This window comes from Pollicipes pollicipes, unplaced genomic scaffold, assembly GCF_011947565.3.
Source record: "Pollicipes pollicipes isolate AB1234 unplaced genomic scaffold, Ppol_2.1 Scaffold_6138;HRSCAF=7277_pilon_pilon_pilon, whole genome shotgun sequence".
NCBI lineage: Eukaryota > Metazoa > Arthropoda > Thecostraca > Pollicipedomorpha > Pollicipedidae > Pollicipes > Pollicipes pollicipes.
In genome coordinates this window covers 17,700,607-17,715,455 of record NW_023596818.1, presented here as the reverse complement: position 1 = coordinate 17,715,455, position 14,849 = coordinate 17,700,607, and the positions used below count along the sequence as shown (strand labels likewise).

Sequence of the window (14,849 nt, the reverse complement as noted above, 5' to 3'; positions counted from 1 at the left end):
TTCTGTGACATTTTGCCAAATTTAACAGACATTTCGCCAAATTTCTCAACAAGATTCTGCCAAACACAGCTTAGGAGGAAGCATCTTCTTGTTTCTTGTTTGGCTGAAGAATGTGGGCATTCATAATGAAGTCAGCCACTGGATTATTTTTTTCCACAGACGTATCGTTTGGGGTGATTCTGCTTCCATGTATCCATTCACAGTTAACCAAAGGACCGCGTTGATGGAAACAAAATCGTTGTACCGACATATGCGTGAAAGGGAGAATAATTCGGTTGAAATGATGATGATCAACGGCCTCGGTGGTCAGCTCAAGGCAAACCATTTAACATTTATTTAGTTCCGATACCACCCATGGTTACATGTATCGGAAAGCGTTGGAGACTCAACACGAATGCGACATATTAATGCGTGCACTAACCCACCGACCTGCGTAGCCTGGCTCCTCCTGACTTCAGGCCAAATGACTTCACTGCTGGTGGTTAGGCCAGACTTTCGCTTGATTTATGACGAAATGTTCTGTATATTCGTACATCGTATTTACGTAAGAAACCAAAGACTGACCCGAAATCTGTGCATGTCACAGCAAGTAGCACATCTGCATAATTGCCACGATAAAATAAACCTATGGATAGGTAAAGCCTAAAGAAACAGCACAACCTAGATAATACTGGGCATTAATAAAATACTTCTGATCTTTAACTGCACTTAAGATGAACCGTCATTGTGTCTTGATCGATGGTATTGCGCAATAGGATAACAGTGGAAAGCATTCGCGTCATCAACTAACAAACGGGTATTGCGTTGATGCCCGCTTTTAAGGTGCGTACATTATTGATAACATATTGCCGCTTCGAATGCCAAAATGGTGTTTAAAAGAAAGCCTTTTATATAGTTGTGAGTGAAACGCAACTCCGTCCCCGCTGAATTTATTCAAATGCTATCCATGAGAAGATGCAGCTAAAATTACGTTTGTCCATGACACACCACATTTATCAGCAGCCGTCCACCTACGTTTTGGTATTGTGTGACAGAGGCGATGCTCCGTCACATGAGAACGACCTGCCGCCGACGAGCTCGATGACACACATGGCTCTTTCCAGACATAACGACTTTCCGTGGAACGCCCGTCGCTTCGTCTACAACAAGCTGCAGAACGTGAACCTCAGCATGGACCTGCGGCACGTGCGGCCGTGGAACGAGAGCGTCTGGTCGCATACGGACCTGATCCGGCTCCGGCAGGGTCATGTGGGCGCCCAGGTCAGTGCCATGGACCTGATGTGGCTCCGGCAGGGTCATGTGGGCGCTCAGGTCAGTGCCATGGACCTGATGTGGCTCCGGCAGAGTCACCTGGGCGCCCAGGTCAATGTCACGGACCTGATCCGGCTCCGGCAGGGTCACGTGGGCGCCCAGGTCAGTGCCACGGACCTGATCCGGCTCCGGCAGGGTCACGTAGGCGCCCAGGTCAGTGCCGGTCAGGGGAACAGCGCGCGCCCAGCGGTGGCGTCCTTTAGTGCGTGCATCGCGAGCCTGGCACGGCGTTGAGCTGATTACTCAGAGCTTGTGAAAGGCTGTGGTGCTCGGGCCGTGACCGAGTCATGACAAACCTCGGGATCATCGCGTTGATTGTAGTTTGTTAGAAGGAGTGATAATCACGCAGCTGTTTCAAAGGACGCATATATAGACAGTTACAAGACGGTTTGTTCGTGTTCAGTACTGTGCCGCTAACATTATAAGTGACAGGGCTGACGAAAACATGCTATCAAAACTGACATTCGTAACTAAGCTGTCAGATGCTGACGGACCTAGTGCTGTTTGTAGCTAACCAAGTGAGCCTAATTGTTCAAATGTAGGACTGCAGAGGTCGCCTGTGATAGTTGGATAACGTTCTCGTTAGTAAAATAAACGAAGCTCGCAACGTCTTAGGGGCAGAGACCCCGACTACAAATTAGCAACAGGAGTCGCACCGATCAGGCCACAGACATGCTTAACAATGCCGTGGCGAGAGCATATCACTAAAATATTCGCTGCCTTCGAATTGTTTGATTAACGTTCGACACCGAAGATGAGATGCAACTCTTTTGATGCTGAACCAAAGGTTAGGAGGAGCACAACAAAAACATACTGCTGTTTTAGGGTTGTTGGCATTCCACAGATGATGTTTGTCCTCGCATCAGGCTCACGCGCGACGCACACTCATATAAACCGCGTGGGCTATTCTCGCAATTTAGCAGTGTTTGGATACTTGTTGGCTTGGGATGTTATGTCATTTGTTCATTATATCAACATACTTCACAAGTGACACGGCATGCCTTTCTAAGCAAGCTTTGATTTAAATAAGAAAGGAAAGTCTCAACCCCTGGCTTCAGCATGTTGATTACAGAGTTCTGATGATGAGTTATCGACTTTTGATATGCTGGAGGTTATGATTAAACAATGCTGTAGAGAAAACTTCGGCCCTATTGGCTATTTAACGTCGTTTAATCAGTACCTCCCAATATATTGAAGCTCAATAACTCAGCATAAGAGCTCCTAACACATACAGTTTTGATTCATGTGTTGGCCTGGCTTGCAGTGCAACCATTTTTGTGGTGGGGTTGCGTTGTCCCGGTTGTTCTTCGGTGAATGTGCCATGCATCCTACCATTGGCTCAATGTTTAAAGGGGGTGTCGCACCTTTGGGACATGTTAAAAAATGTTAGTAAAACCTCAGAACCATCTATGTGTAATAAAAACAATGGCTTGTGTCACTGCAGCACCTTCGAGATGAAACAAGCAGGTACACTCCAGTTATTTTTGGTCCAAAACAGACCATCAACGCCTTGCAATAGTACTACACTTCCTTTCTTGGTATCCCCACAGTGCATCCCGAATCCACAACTGCGGTTGTCGCAACCGCATTGACGACGACAGAATCTGCTGATGCCAGAGGTACCGCTTTTTACAAGCTAAAGGAACCATTTTAAAAATATTTTAACCCACACATTGCGTGCTTGTGGGCCTTAAAGTGACACCCCTACTAGTAAGAATGACGTCAGTACAAGTAAACACTTGTGGTTGGCACAGTGGATGGCAAGGGTCAGTTGCCGAGTGGCGCATTGGTTGAAGTTTGAACCAGTGCGTCACTTTTGAACATGTAATGCTTCGTTTCCCAAAGCCAAAGTGCGTTTCGGAAAGAATCAGGGTGCTAAACGCCAACAGTGAGAAATCAAAGCTATCGTGTAACATGTCATTGAGTACGCGAGATAGTAGCCTCATGTTTGCATATTTTCTCCTGAGAGGGGGTTTTCCCGCTTTCGTAGCATTTGTTGCACAAACATTGTGACAAATTAGTGTGTTGCACACATTACGGGATGCGCACGTTGGAAAAACGCAACTGAAGTATACCATTTTCATGGTGGAAGCAGGGAGTCCAATGAGATTTCTGCGGCAGGAACGTTACTTCAAATACAAATTCTGGGCTATTCAGAGTTCGAGAAAGCTGGCATTACCGATCCAATCAGATGCGTCTGATCTAACAATAATTGAAAAGTCCAAAAAGGTGGCATAACTCTCTGAAGGAGTCCAGTATAGGTTAATAAAGCTTGCTAAACATCCTGTACTCCTTATGTGGGACAGTTCTACGGCGTCGCGAACCAGAGGTGCTTGTAGCGAAGACAAGCTCAACAGATGGCGCAGCGATCCGGACCTGGTCGTTATGCTGTACCGCTAGACCTGCTGATCTGGATTTTGTTTAAATTTGTCACGAGCCCTTTCGCCATGTAAGGCCCATGTCAGCGCCACGGAATTAAGAAGAGTGGATAATGGAGGAACAAAACAGCACGTGTCATGGGGTCCGTCCGCCGAGACTCAGCCCCCCTTCCCGACTCCCGGGACTTCTACAGGATATGGCGCTCGACGCTCGGACGGGGCAGCGCCCACCAGGGGGCACTTGGACCCATTTATGGCTAGTGCATGTAGCTTTCCCAGGATAAACGAGGTATGGCGAGTATGCAGGATAAGGCGAAAATGAGGGAATAGTGGTGAATGCTGCAAAGTCAGATTTTCTTTTCGAACGACCCTTCCCTTTCAATTGCTTCCAAGTTAGAGATTTGTCCTTCGGTTGATCTCTAAAGAAGCGTTCCCTCGGCCCGGCCGCCTTCCCTTGGGCTCTGGCCTAAGCTCCACCTTGTGATCTTTGAATCAGTTACAGAAGTTTTAAGCCCCGCCATCGGCCGTCCTTCAAAGCGGGATCCCTGGCGTGGACAAAGTGCGGCGCCAGAGCAGCTTGGACGGAGCTCAGTCGCAGCTCCGCCCGAAATCACGCGTGGCTGTCTCTCAACTGCGGGCGCCCCCCCCCCCCCCCGCGGGGACCGTCGCAGCGTGTAGCGGGGCCGGCCTCGCGACGGAGCCGGCGGTGCGCTGGAGCGGACAGCGGTCGGCCGGGGCCGGGGCGGCTCCCTCGGCCCGGCATTGCCTCGTCCGGCGGTCCGTATCACCGCCCGGCTCAGCCGGCGTGACGTGAGCCGCCCCCGCCCTGGGCTATCCACCGATGGCACCGCCGCAAACTGCCGGGAGGTCGCGCTTTAGGATGGTCTTGTGCCGCCCAGCCGAAGGACGTGGAATTATTGGGCGTATATAATTTTTGGCCGTTGACTTGCACTTGACTTGCGCGTGCGCAGTTTGCTGCCTGAGACTCGGTGTGCCTGTTGTATTGTCAACAAGGCATAGCATTTATTTGTTTATAACAAGACATATCTAGGTTTCGATCTTGCAATCCCATCATGCTAATATAAGTTTTAATTGGAAGTTGGAGTGGTTTGCTCAGCGGTTGTAGGTTTCTTGAAAAAAGTACTATGCACGTAACAATGCAATCAAACCATTTAACGTCATCACATGGCTACGTTTTGTGGAGCTAAGGTCCGGGGTGTAAGCTAGTAGCATCTCTACAGGTAGTACAAATTCCACTGTGTCGGCACTTATGAAACACCGGTTTAGACATGGTGCTATGATTTATGTGCGGAATAACTTTGCATAACTCGTCATCAGGCGCCCTTTAATCAAACCGTACATTTTTATAGCAGCCGTGTTCTTCTTGATGATTTTCACTCGAAAAACAACAGATTTTTTAGCATAATTGGCCCATCAAATGAATTGCCGCTGAGCAGAGCTCTTTCAGTAAACATAGCCTTATAATATTGTTTACTTTCGAAGGGGCACCCTGTTAAGATCAGCCACACTCTTTTTTTTTGCAGGAACCACTTGCATCTCAGATGTCACGCGCAGTGGCGTTTTTGCAATCGCCTGGCGAATTGGGCGTTTGTGGATGCCCTCCAAAGCAGTCCAATCAAATCGATGAAGGGCGTAACCGCGGCCGTTACGCCGACACCGCGTCAGCAGATGGCCCATTTACTCGACGTGAGGAGAGCTATTGACCTCTTACGTTTTGATGCTGTCGGGATCTGAGGGGTCCAGAGCATCTGAATCGTTCATTGGCTCGGTCGATGCCATACAAGCGCAATAGCTTGCGTGACCAATCGGCTCAAAATAGTCGGACATTTTCAACATAGAGCGATAAAATCGGTGCTGTGGTGGGTGTTTCTCTCCAGATCTAACGACACAAACGTACGAACCTCAGTACGTACCCACTAACTAAACACTTGCGCATTATAGCTGTTGAAATCGTCGGTATTTGCGGACCCCTCTTACTCCTGCCGCTCTGCGCCATATTCCTCACTTCGCTCCGGCCGCCCGGACAGCCGCCGCCATTTAAAGTTGTCCACTCTCATTACGGCTTGTTCCTCCGCGCGCCAGCCGGGTGGGAAAACACCAGGGTCTCTCGTCTGTCGGCGCCGGCTCTCGCTCGCCTCCTCGCGCCGACAAACTTCGCCCACGAGCGTCGTTATCGCTCGCCGATAGCTGGCTACGGGCCGCGACGGTGTCGACGCCCGCACTGTCGGACGGGGAGAAGGCGCGGGACCCGGCCGCCGAAGCCGTGGCGCGAGCTGGCCGGTGTTGCCGTATTGATCCGCCGCTGATCTGTGGCCGGTCAGTTTGTGATCGGCTCGCGTCCGCGTCAGGAGAGTACGCCGAGCCTCGGACGACCCGGCGGGTGACACTGCCGGTCCGTGGCGCAGGACCGTGCCGATGGCTCTGGTAGACGGGTCCGATCGCCGGGAGTCTCGGCTCGCCAACTAGTGTACATGTTTCAAAGTAGTCCGGGGGAATGAGAGCACCGAAAGAATCCAATGGCGATGCATGCTGCAAGCTGTGGATAACATATGGGATTGTTTTGCGGTTGCGGTGACGGCTGCTGAAGATTCCGAGAACCCCGCTGACACTGCTGCCTGCTTTTGGCAGACTGAGCCTGCGTTGACAGCTTGAGGTGTAGCCTGGTATTGGTGGCATCTGAGGCGGAAGGCTGCGAATACCGGGGGTCCTTGTCCCAGGGTCTCTTTCCGGCACCGCGCTGCCTGTCTGGGGCCGAATCGATAAACGCCAGCAAGCGCACCAGCCGCCGTGGCAGGAGAGCACGCGCCGTGATTAATGCGACCCGCTACCGCGACGGGCTGACCTCTTGCCGCCCTTCGCCTGCTGTTTGCCGGAGTTTGCGCACTGGCGTGTCAGTGGTGGCTTTGCTGCGGCAGAGAAGCGAGATGAATTGGAATGAAAGCTTTGGTGTTTAAACCCTACGGTAGACGTAGACCATACATGACTGTTCCAATGTTACCCAGGGATTCATGTAACGCCATTTGAATCCTGTCATTCCATTAGGCACGCGGCGATCAAGGCCGATCACAATGTAATTATCAAGTCAATCGTATTTGGGGTTCATGAGCACAATTTCCATACATATCTTCCGTCATTTGACTTTCATTCAATCTTGTGCAAAGTACGATGACGTAATATAACAATGACGTATTGAGGAGTGAATTTACTGAGCAGAAAAAAGGCTTTTTGGTTCCACAAAAGTCAGCTTATTTTATGATATCTGATGCTTTCTTCAATATCTTCAAAGTTAGAACATTCCCTAATGATGTTGAGCTATATCTTCTTTTTTACTGGATCTTTGCATCGTCCATGCTGGATCTTTGGACATTATTGGTTTCTTGTATCCTGATTCTTGTGGGATATGCTTCCAGCGTGGTTACTGATTTCTTCTGGCTCTAGAACCAGGTTACCTGGTTGCCGTGAAGAATCTCGGGAACCAGGTACGCATTGTAGACCATATGAATGGTGCACACTTCCGGAGGGATGCGTGCACTCCAATGCCGACATTTGCAGGTCCGGCTAGTGGGGCGTAGTTCCGTTTAATCAATCCTGGAGACGCTATCGCGAGACATATTTGACCGCTGAGCTATGCACACGAAACTGGAACAAATCCGCCGCACCGCGGTCTGACGACGACAAACGGGCAGATCGCCTTATCGGGCGATATAGATGTTTCCAGGCTCAATGGTTTGTGGGCTGGATTGCACTGGGCCCAATACCTACAGATGACTCTGTTAAATGGTCGTAGACATGCATGAGGTCTGCAGGGGAGCAGGTTCAAAGGTCAAGGCGGATCATCGGTGTCAGAGGCTGACACGGATGCAAATCGCTCGCGGCTGCACCGCACCCTCGCAAACTCGGAGGGGCGCCGATACCGTTGTTACTATCAGCTGTTAGAAGCTACTCTCAACGTTCTGCAGCCGAAGCTGTCCAGTGTTGGCGAACGTGTGTGGCTTGCAATGCATACGGCTGATTGATGCTGGCTGCTAAGTCGAGTGAAGGCGCCGCGGCCTCTGTTTGGTGACTTGTTGGTTCATCTCAACGTCTGTGAGATCAAGCTAGCAGACTGAGGCATTTCCCAAAGGCACTTCTTGCTTGGTTGACGAGCCCGTAATCAGGCGGTAACCATGCACGTAATCAGATTACAGCTATCTGCGGTGTCCAACTGATGTCATTAAAGCAACGGAGGACCTATCAGCCATCGTTAAATCTGGAGGCGCTGGAGTGCCCTCCTCCTCCGCTGCCGCGCTCCGGTAATCCGGTCGCGTACCCCGCAGTCAGGTCGGCTGTAACCTCAGAACCCGGCAGCGCCTGGGGCATTTCACCGGCCGCGCCAGCCAGATGAGGCTGCTTTTATCTCCCTCGTTATCTCTGGGTCTAACCATTGGACTGGACACTCCCGAACGGAAATCGATAGTCCTGGCTATTTCCCCCTGGAAATGTTATGTTGACTTTTGTCAGAAGGCTGCTACCGTCACAGCGGCTCAGAAGTTCTAAAAACCTTCCGCGATCACCAAAGTCCTCCAAACGCAGAGAGCGACGTAGATTCTTCGCATCAGAGACATGCCATAGCACTTAGGCCTGTCAGATGTTGGTGATAATCGAATCAGAGCAAGTTGTGTTAATTTATGATTGATCGCAAATGAGAACTGTAGGCAACCTTGCTGGAGCAGATGACCTGGGATAGACACCGGGCTGGCTGGACTAATAGCCGTATCCGGTTTACGGATTAATCACCGCAAGCTGTCAACTGAAAACAGGAAACCCGGATTGCTGCCTTCTGAATCGCAGGCAGACGTGGGGACCGTCCGGATGACGTCACATATTCGTGACCTGATAAGAGCACCGAAATGTTTTTGTTCCCTGTCTGTTCAGAATGTGTTCAATCGATATTTTGACAGTCACCTAACCTTGTGTAAGCTTGGCTGGAGCAGTTCTGAAACCATCGCAAGGTCAAGCGCACTTTGACCCCTAGGTGGTCGTAGATGAAACATACCTTAATATATTCATTCATTTTCATTTGTTTCTCGTCAGTACAGTGCGTATGTTAACCGCGATATCTCAGCGCTTCTTTAGGTGTTCCTTTTTGGTGTGTGGCAGCGTCATTGAGGGATATCATAACCCTTTCCCGAAGCAGGCGACGTCTCCACCTCGTGTTACACGGCTAGCTGAAGCTGCAACTTCTGCGACTGCGAGTTGTGGAGAGATTTCGCTCCATCTCTTGCGGCCTGGCTGGCTAAGACGGGAAGCTTCTCCATCGTGATCGTGTGACCAGCTGTGCCTTGTCTCATTCCACTGTCGTATGACTGGACCTCCACGCTCGCATCAGCGTCACTCATTGGTACAAACAGGAATGTACAGCCGGCCGATGACCCCAAACGTGGTTAAAGACCGGACTTCCCTAGGTCTGGTGTTCGGCCCATTATTCAGCACTGGACACCCTATTCGGAACTTGCCTTCCTAGAACTGGTAATTGGATCAGCTCTCGCTACCACTCTGCAGTCCTGAACCCCAAGAACGAACCCGCAAGCGCCTCGTCGACGGCTAGCAGAACGCTCCAGCTCGCGCGTCCATTTCAACGATGGCTCCTCTGGCCGCGGAGAGTCACTGCGCGACGTCGGCCATAAGCGACGACCGACGTGCAGGTGCCTGACGAGTGCGGCGCTGTAGACTGCCCGGGTCGCTGGAGGCCGCGCCGGCACCGTTAGCGCGACGTACGGCTTTCATCTCAGGTGCGCCCCGTCCCGACGACGCGGCAAACGACGCCGTAAAATGGCCACAGCCATCGGCCGCGCCCATTGCGCGACGCGAAGCATACTGTCCGTCGCCGCGGCGGAGGTGCGGTGCGATGGAGCACGAGTCGGCCGGCTCGCGAAGCGGCCGGGCCGTAACTAATCCGAGCGCGGCTGATGAAGTCGAGCCCTCGGCCAGGAGTTACCCCGCGCACGCGGGCCGCTCCTTATCACGGGCGGTCAGGATGGGATGAACCGCACGGCTCCCGACAGACCAATAGTCTAATCGCGGCGGCGCTACGACGTGGCTCGGGTATAGGGGGGACCGAGTGTAATCGCGGCGGCGCTGCGGCGGGCTCAGGTATAGGGAGGACCGAGTGTAATCGCTGCGGCGCGGCTCAGGCATAGGGAGGACCGAGTGTAATCGCTGTGGCGCGGCTCAGGTATAGGGAGGACCGGGCGTAATCGCGGCGGCGCTGCGGTGGGCTCAGGTATAGGGAGGACCGAGCGTAATCGCGGCGGCGCTGCGGCGCGGCTCAGGTATAGTGAGGACCGGGTGCGATCGCTGCGGCGCGGCTCGGGTATAGTGAGGACGGGGTGTTATCGCTGCAGCGCGGCTCGGGCATATTGAGGACCGGGTGTGATCGCTGCGGCGCGGCTCGGGTATAGCGAGGACCGGGTGTGATCACTGCGGCGCAGCTCCGGTCTAATGAGAATCGGGTGTAATCGCGGCGGCGCGGCTCGAGTATAGTGAGGACCGGGTGTGATCGCTGCGGCGTGGCTGCACTAGTCGGGTTTGGCGAGGACCGCGTCGGCCGCCGCCGGCTCCGCCACGACCGGGCGGCCAGTCAGCCGTGCTCGGGACGATTGTGTGAGCGGACACGGCGGCCGGCTGATTGCCCCGATCTGCGGGGATCGTTTGGCAGACTGGACTGCCCGGCTGCGTTTCCAGATGGCGATCGTTCCCAGGAGCGGCGCGAGCTGCGGCGCGGCGGCCGCGGCCGTCAATGGTGATGGCGCTGCTGCGGCGAGCAAAGACGATCTTCTTCCGCCATTCGGGATAGACAGCCGTCGCTCGTGCTGGCTCCGCCTCACAGCTTAACTTCGATCCGCGTCATCAGCGTTCACGAATACGTGACCAGCTGTACGTGCGCTTCTACGTAAGAACTCACCGTATTATGTCTGCTCAGCCAGCATTGATTCAATCTGAAACCTTGCACATTTAAGCCGCATTTTTTCTGACCAGCATGAAGCGCCGAAGCGTCATCCTTTTGGATTTGAAAGTTGTTGACCACATCTTCCACGCTAAGTTCGAGGTTACTGAGAGTGGCGGCGCGACGAGATGTGGCTGCCCAGGCTTGTACAAACTATGGCACCATCTTGCAGTGACAGGGCGAAGTGCCATTTGTGGTCGGCAAAGCTAGTTACTGTCCTGCGCAGTTTCCCCTTCTCCCCTTTGGCTGTTGTTTGGCTGCACGTGTAACCATCGCGGAGCGAGGGCAGTTTCGTGTTCCGGTGATCATGTTCTTTTGTGAAAGCAAGAGCTCGTTCTCTCGGCGTTTGTGATACTTTATCTCTATGCGTAGATGCCATGAAATATGGCATGGCACGTGGCTTTGGTGTCCAGTTTACGAGGAAGGGCTCAGTTGTTCGATCTGGTTGACTCCACTTGATTTAGGGCCATCCCAAAAGGATTGCTAACCTTTTAAACGAACGGGATTTGTTCAAACACATCCCCGCGCTCCTGACAGGGCTATAACTGGCTTGCCTATTTGCCATCACGGCTAGCAAGAGCTTTCACAAGTCTTCGCCCGACAAACGCGATCGCCATGCAAGCGTTTGAATCAGTCGTCGCTTTGATTTGCATGAATCCGTGGCCGATTCAGCTCGATCGCAACCCTGTCCTTTTGGTCATAGAGACGGGCACAGCGGCGACCAATCATTCTCACAGTATCCTCCTCTCCTCCGGAATTACCCGAAGCTGTCGCGCAGGTCCCCTCGCCCCGTTACACCCCTGTCGGGGCTCAGGCTGGGTGACGGGGAGGAGGTGGGGCGTCTGAAGGAGGACTGGGCCGCCCATTAAATCCTCATTAGGGCTTGACTAGGCCTGCGAAGCTGAGAGTGTCGTGATTAAATTCACAGTGACGCTCGGAACAAGCAGCCGTCGCTGCTCGTCTTCTAGAGAACGCTGCGAGAGAGGCCGCTGTGAATGGAATGTGTAGCAAAGAATAAGCCTGAAGCTGAATTGCCGCTGCTCTCTGCCACTATGTGATAAGGTGTTTGGCAAATAAGCATCGGTCTGCCACACCAGGGGAATGATTTTCATTGCCATTCTGACTTACTTTGCAAGGGAAGTTGCTGCGTTGCAGCAGCGTTTAGCGTCTGTAGAACGTTTGTATTGGTAGTGAAGACATCTAGCAATTGTGGGCAGGCTTATCATCCACCACCAGCAATCAGTACAGATTACGAGTGGTTCTATCAACGAATTCTCTTGCAGATTGTTGGTCTTGTCTATGCAGTTCACCTCGGCTACATTTGCGTACAATCCCGTATCTTTGGCCAACCATTCATATGTCTCCCCTCCCAAAGGCTTTTGCAAGAGGCTTTGCATCTTTATCGTTGCTTGCAGACTTCCGTTAACTGTTGCTCCGATGCTGATAAGTTTGTTATGTGTTGCATGATTTCATGTTTGGATTCCATACTCGGAAGTCGAGCTGGACCAGCCAGTGGATGTTGCTCAGTGATGTCGGAGGCATGTTGGAGTTGGCGACAATACGGCCTCACTCACGGCTTGTGTGGCTGAGTGATAGGCAGGGCTGTAGTTGCAAAAACAAGTTTGGGAATGGGGGGGGGGGGGGGCTGATCAGTAAACAATTCCTTAAACTGGTTCCAAAACGCGCCAATATTAAGTTTGGGTTTCCCAAATGTGACCAACTTCTCTCAGAGTTGTGTATGGGCTGGAGCGCTTCCCCACAAATTGAATAAGAAATACACCAATGGTTGCTGATGGTGGTTGCGGTATCAGCATCAGTTTGGCATTGCCCTCCCCACGGCTCCTGCTAGAGCTGAACACAGACGGCGCTGATCAAATTATGGTGACCATCCACCAATGAGTCGTTGACTCCCGCAATTGTTTAGCAAAGAAGAGAGCTGCCAAGCTAAGTTGCCAGAAAATACAACACGGCTCCGTCATATTTTTTGCGCTCAAAAAATAAACTCAGGAAATGTTCGATACAGTGCTGGATTGTTTCTTTCGTGACCTCTGCTGCTTTAAAATTCAGCTCCATTCCTAGTCACACAGTGATCGCGTTGTACGTTCTTTTCACGTGGCACTTCGACCCACGCGTGCGCAGCAGCATCTAACTGTGTTTATTGCAACGCGCCTGTAAAACGTTTTCGCACTGCTTGGGTTTTGAACCGCAACTTTTCTAGTGGAGTCCAGCTGCGCCGCTTATACGTCACCTTGTTCGTCCATTCCAGTTCTGGAGCGTGTACGTACCGTGCGGGGCTCAGTACCTGGACGCTGTACAGATCGCGCTGGAGCAGATCGACACCGTGAAGCGGCTGGTGGCTCGGTACCCATCTTACACGGCGTTAGCCAGCTCGGCGCAGGGTGAGGTGCATGCGTCCCGGGGTGGCGCCACTCGTACGCGGCACGCTCGACTTACGCCGGCGGGGGCGCGGGCCCGAGAGCTGCTGCCAATCATGACCCAGTCCCCCGCGCTGGGATCGCCGTGAGCATTTGTGCCGCGAAGCAGTTATATGTGCTGGACCCGTCGGAGCGTGTTTCCGGTTCTGACGAAGCGTGACCATACCCGAGCAAACGGCAGGTCGTGGCCTGACATCACCTTACATTTGGCAGGTCGTGACCTAACTACGATTGACAGGGTAATATGTTTTCCGCTTGCCCCACTGAACGGCCAGTATATCCACGAACAGTGTGTACACATGGTTCTCACGACGTAGCCTTCCAATGCGGTTGAATGATCAACACTGGGAATGGCTTTAGTAAGTCAGAGCGTCTCAGACGTTACGCCCCGTCTATTGCGACAGATTCTCAGGCAAGTTTTTAGCACGCAATCATGCATTCTGTGGAAAACAAAACCGTGCAGGTAAGTTATATGGTCACACAGGCTTTGACAGTTGCGTTCAGTAAGCAGCACCGAGGTTTTACATGCCACAAAGCGATTCATTTGCCAGCTTCTTTCATTTATTCCGAGATATACATGCTCCAGTCCGCTTTATATCACAAGCAAAGTAAACGTTCCAGCCTGTCCACAATCTGATTATCTTCGGAATGATTTTTACATGTTGAAATTTAACTTAATATGACTTGGAATCAGCCTGGTTCTTCTAATCCTGTCAGGCTTTCCATGCGATATCGTGTCATAGAAAATACTCTGGATGTACTGGGCAATAAAACGCACCAGGTAGGCTGGGCAATAATGTAAGCACGTAACCAATAGCGATGCACTGGTCGATTTCAACACGCGAAAACAAAGCAAGTTATATTTTTATCTGCATAGCTAGGCACCGTATTGACGTCGTCTAGCTCGCTGATGGTGCTGAATTCCGTGCGTCTGTGCTTTTTTATAGAACATTATGACAGGACTTCTAAGCCCTGACACTTATTTCAGATGAGGAGGTTTTCTAAGGCGTTAATTATTTTCATTACCTTTTGCTACACATTTGGCTCTAATCAGGACAAGATTAATAGCCCAGACATCTTCGCTTCACTTCTTCATTTTAGTTTCAAGAAATAACAAGGTTTTATTCACATGTTGTGAAAGACTCACCCCTTTTGCCTGACAATTTTTCGTACTTTGACACATGCCAAGATTCTTATCACGTTTGCTAGTATCTCAACTTTGAAGATAAAAGGGGTAAGAAATCCGCCCGAGGGCTGCACCCCATTTTCTCCTACGCCTCTTTGATGACATATATGTGAATATGGAAATCCAGTATGCAATGTTTGGTGAAATGATATGTGCATGCATATTTAGTCATGACAATTCATGTACTTCTTGAAGGTATTGTCGAAAAAGAAATTGAGCTAGATGAATTATAGAATAATATTAGGTGACTAAAAATTGATGTATGAAAGGCCAATACATGTTTTCAGTTGCAGTTACAAGGTTTACGGATATCCGAATATCTCTAATCCTGTTTTAACAGCGATGATTCATGATATGAAATGTTCATCGTGAATACTTGCCAATGAATCTTGATAATATGCCAAAGGTATCTACCTTCAGCAAAGATGCATGCATCTGCATCTGCATCCCTTACAATTCTGCGTCCGGTTTCTGTCTTTTCGCTGCAGTGTTGTAAGATTCGCCCGCCTTTTGATCGATAGATGGCCATATTC

General features: G+C 51.3%; 1 protein-coding gene across 1 annotated transcript in view; it reads left to right on the top strand.

The window, feature by feature from the left end:
- Nucleotides 1-14,849, top strand: part of LOC119105391 (dipeptidase 1) — a 57,862-nt gene that overhangs the window by 16,866 nt on the left and 26,147 nt on the right. The window contains exons 5-6 of the mRNA XM_037228858.1: nucleotides 1,104-1,260; nucleotides 12,962-13,094. Of these exons, the coding sequence (XP_037084753.1) occupies nucleotides 1,104-1,260; nucleotides 12,962-13,094 (290 nt within the window). The remainder of the gene's footprint in view (nucleotides 1-1,103; nucleotides 1,261-12,961; nucleotides 13,095-14,849) is intronic.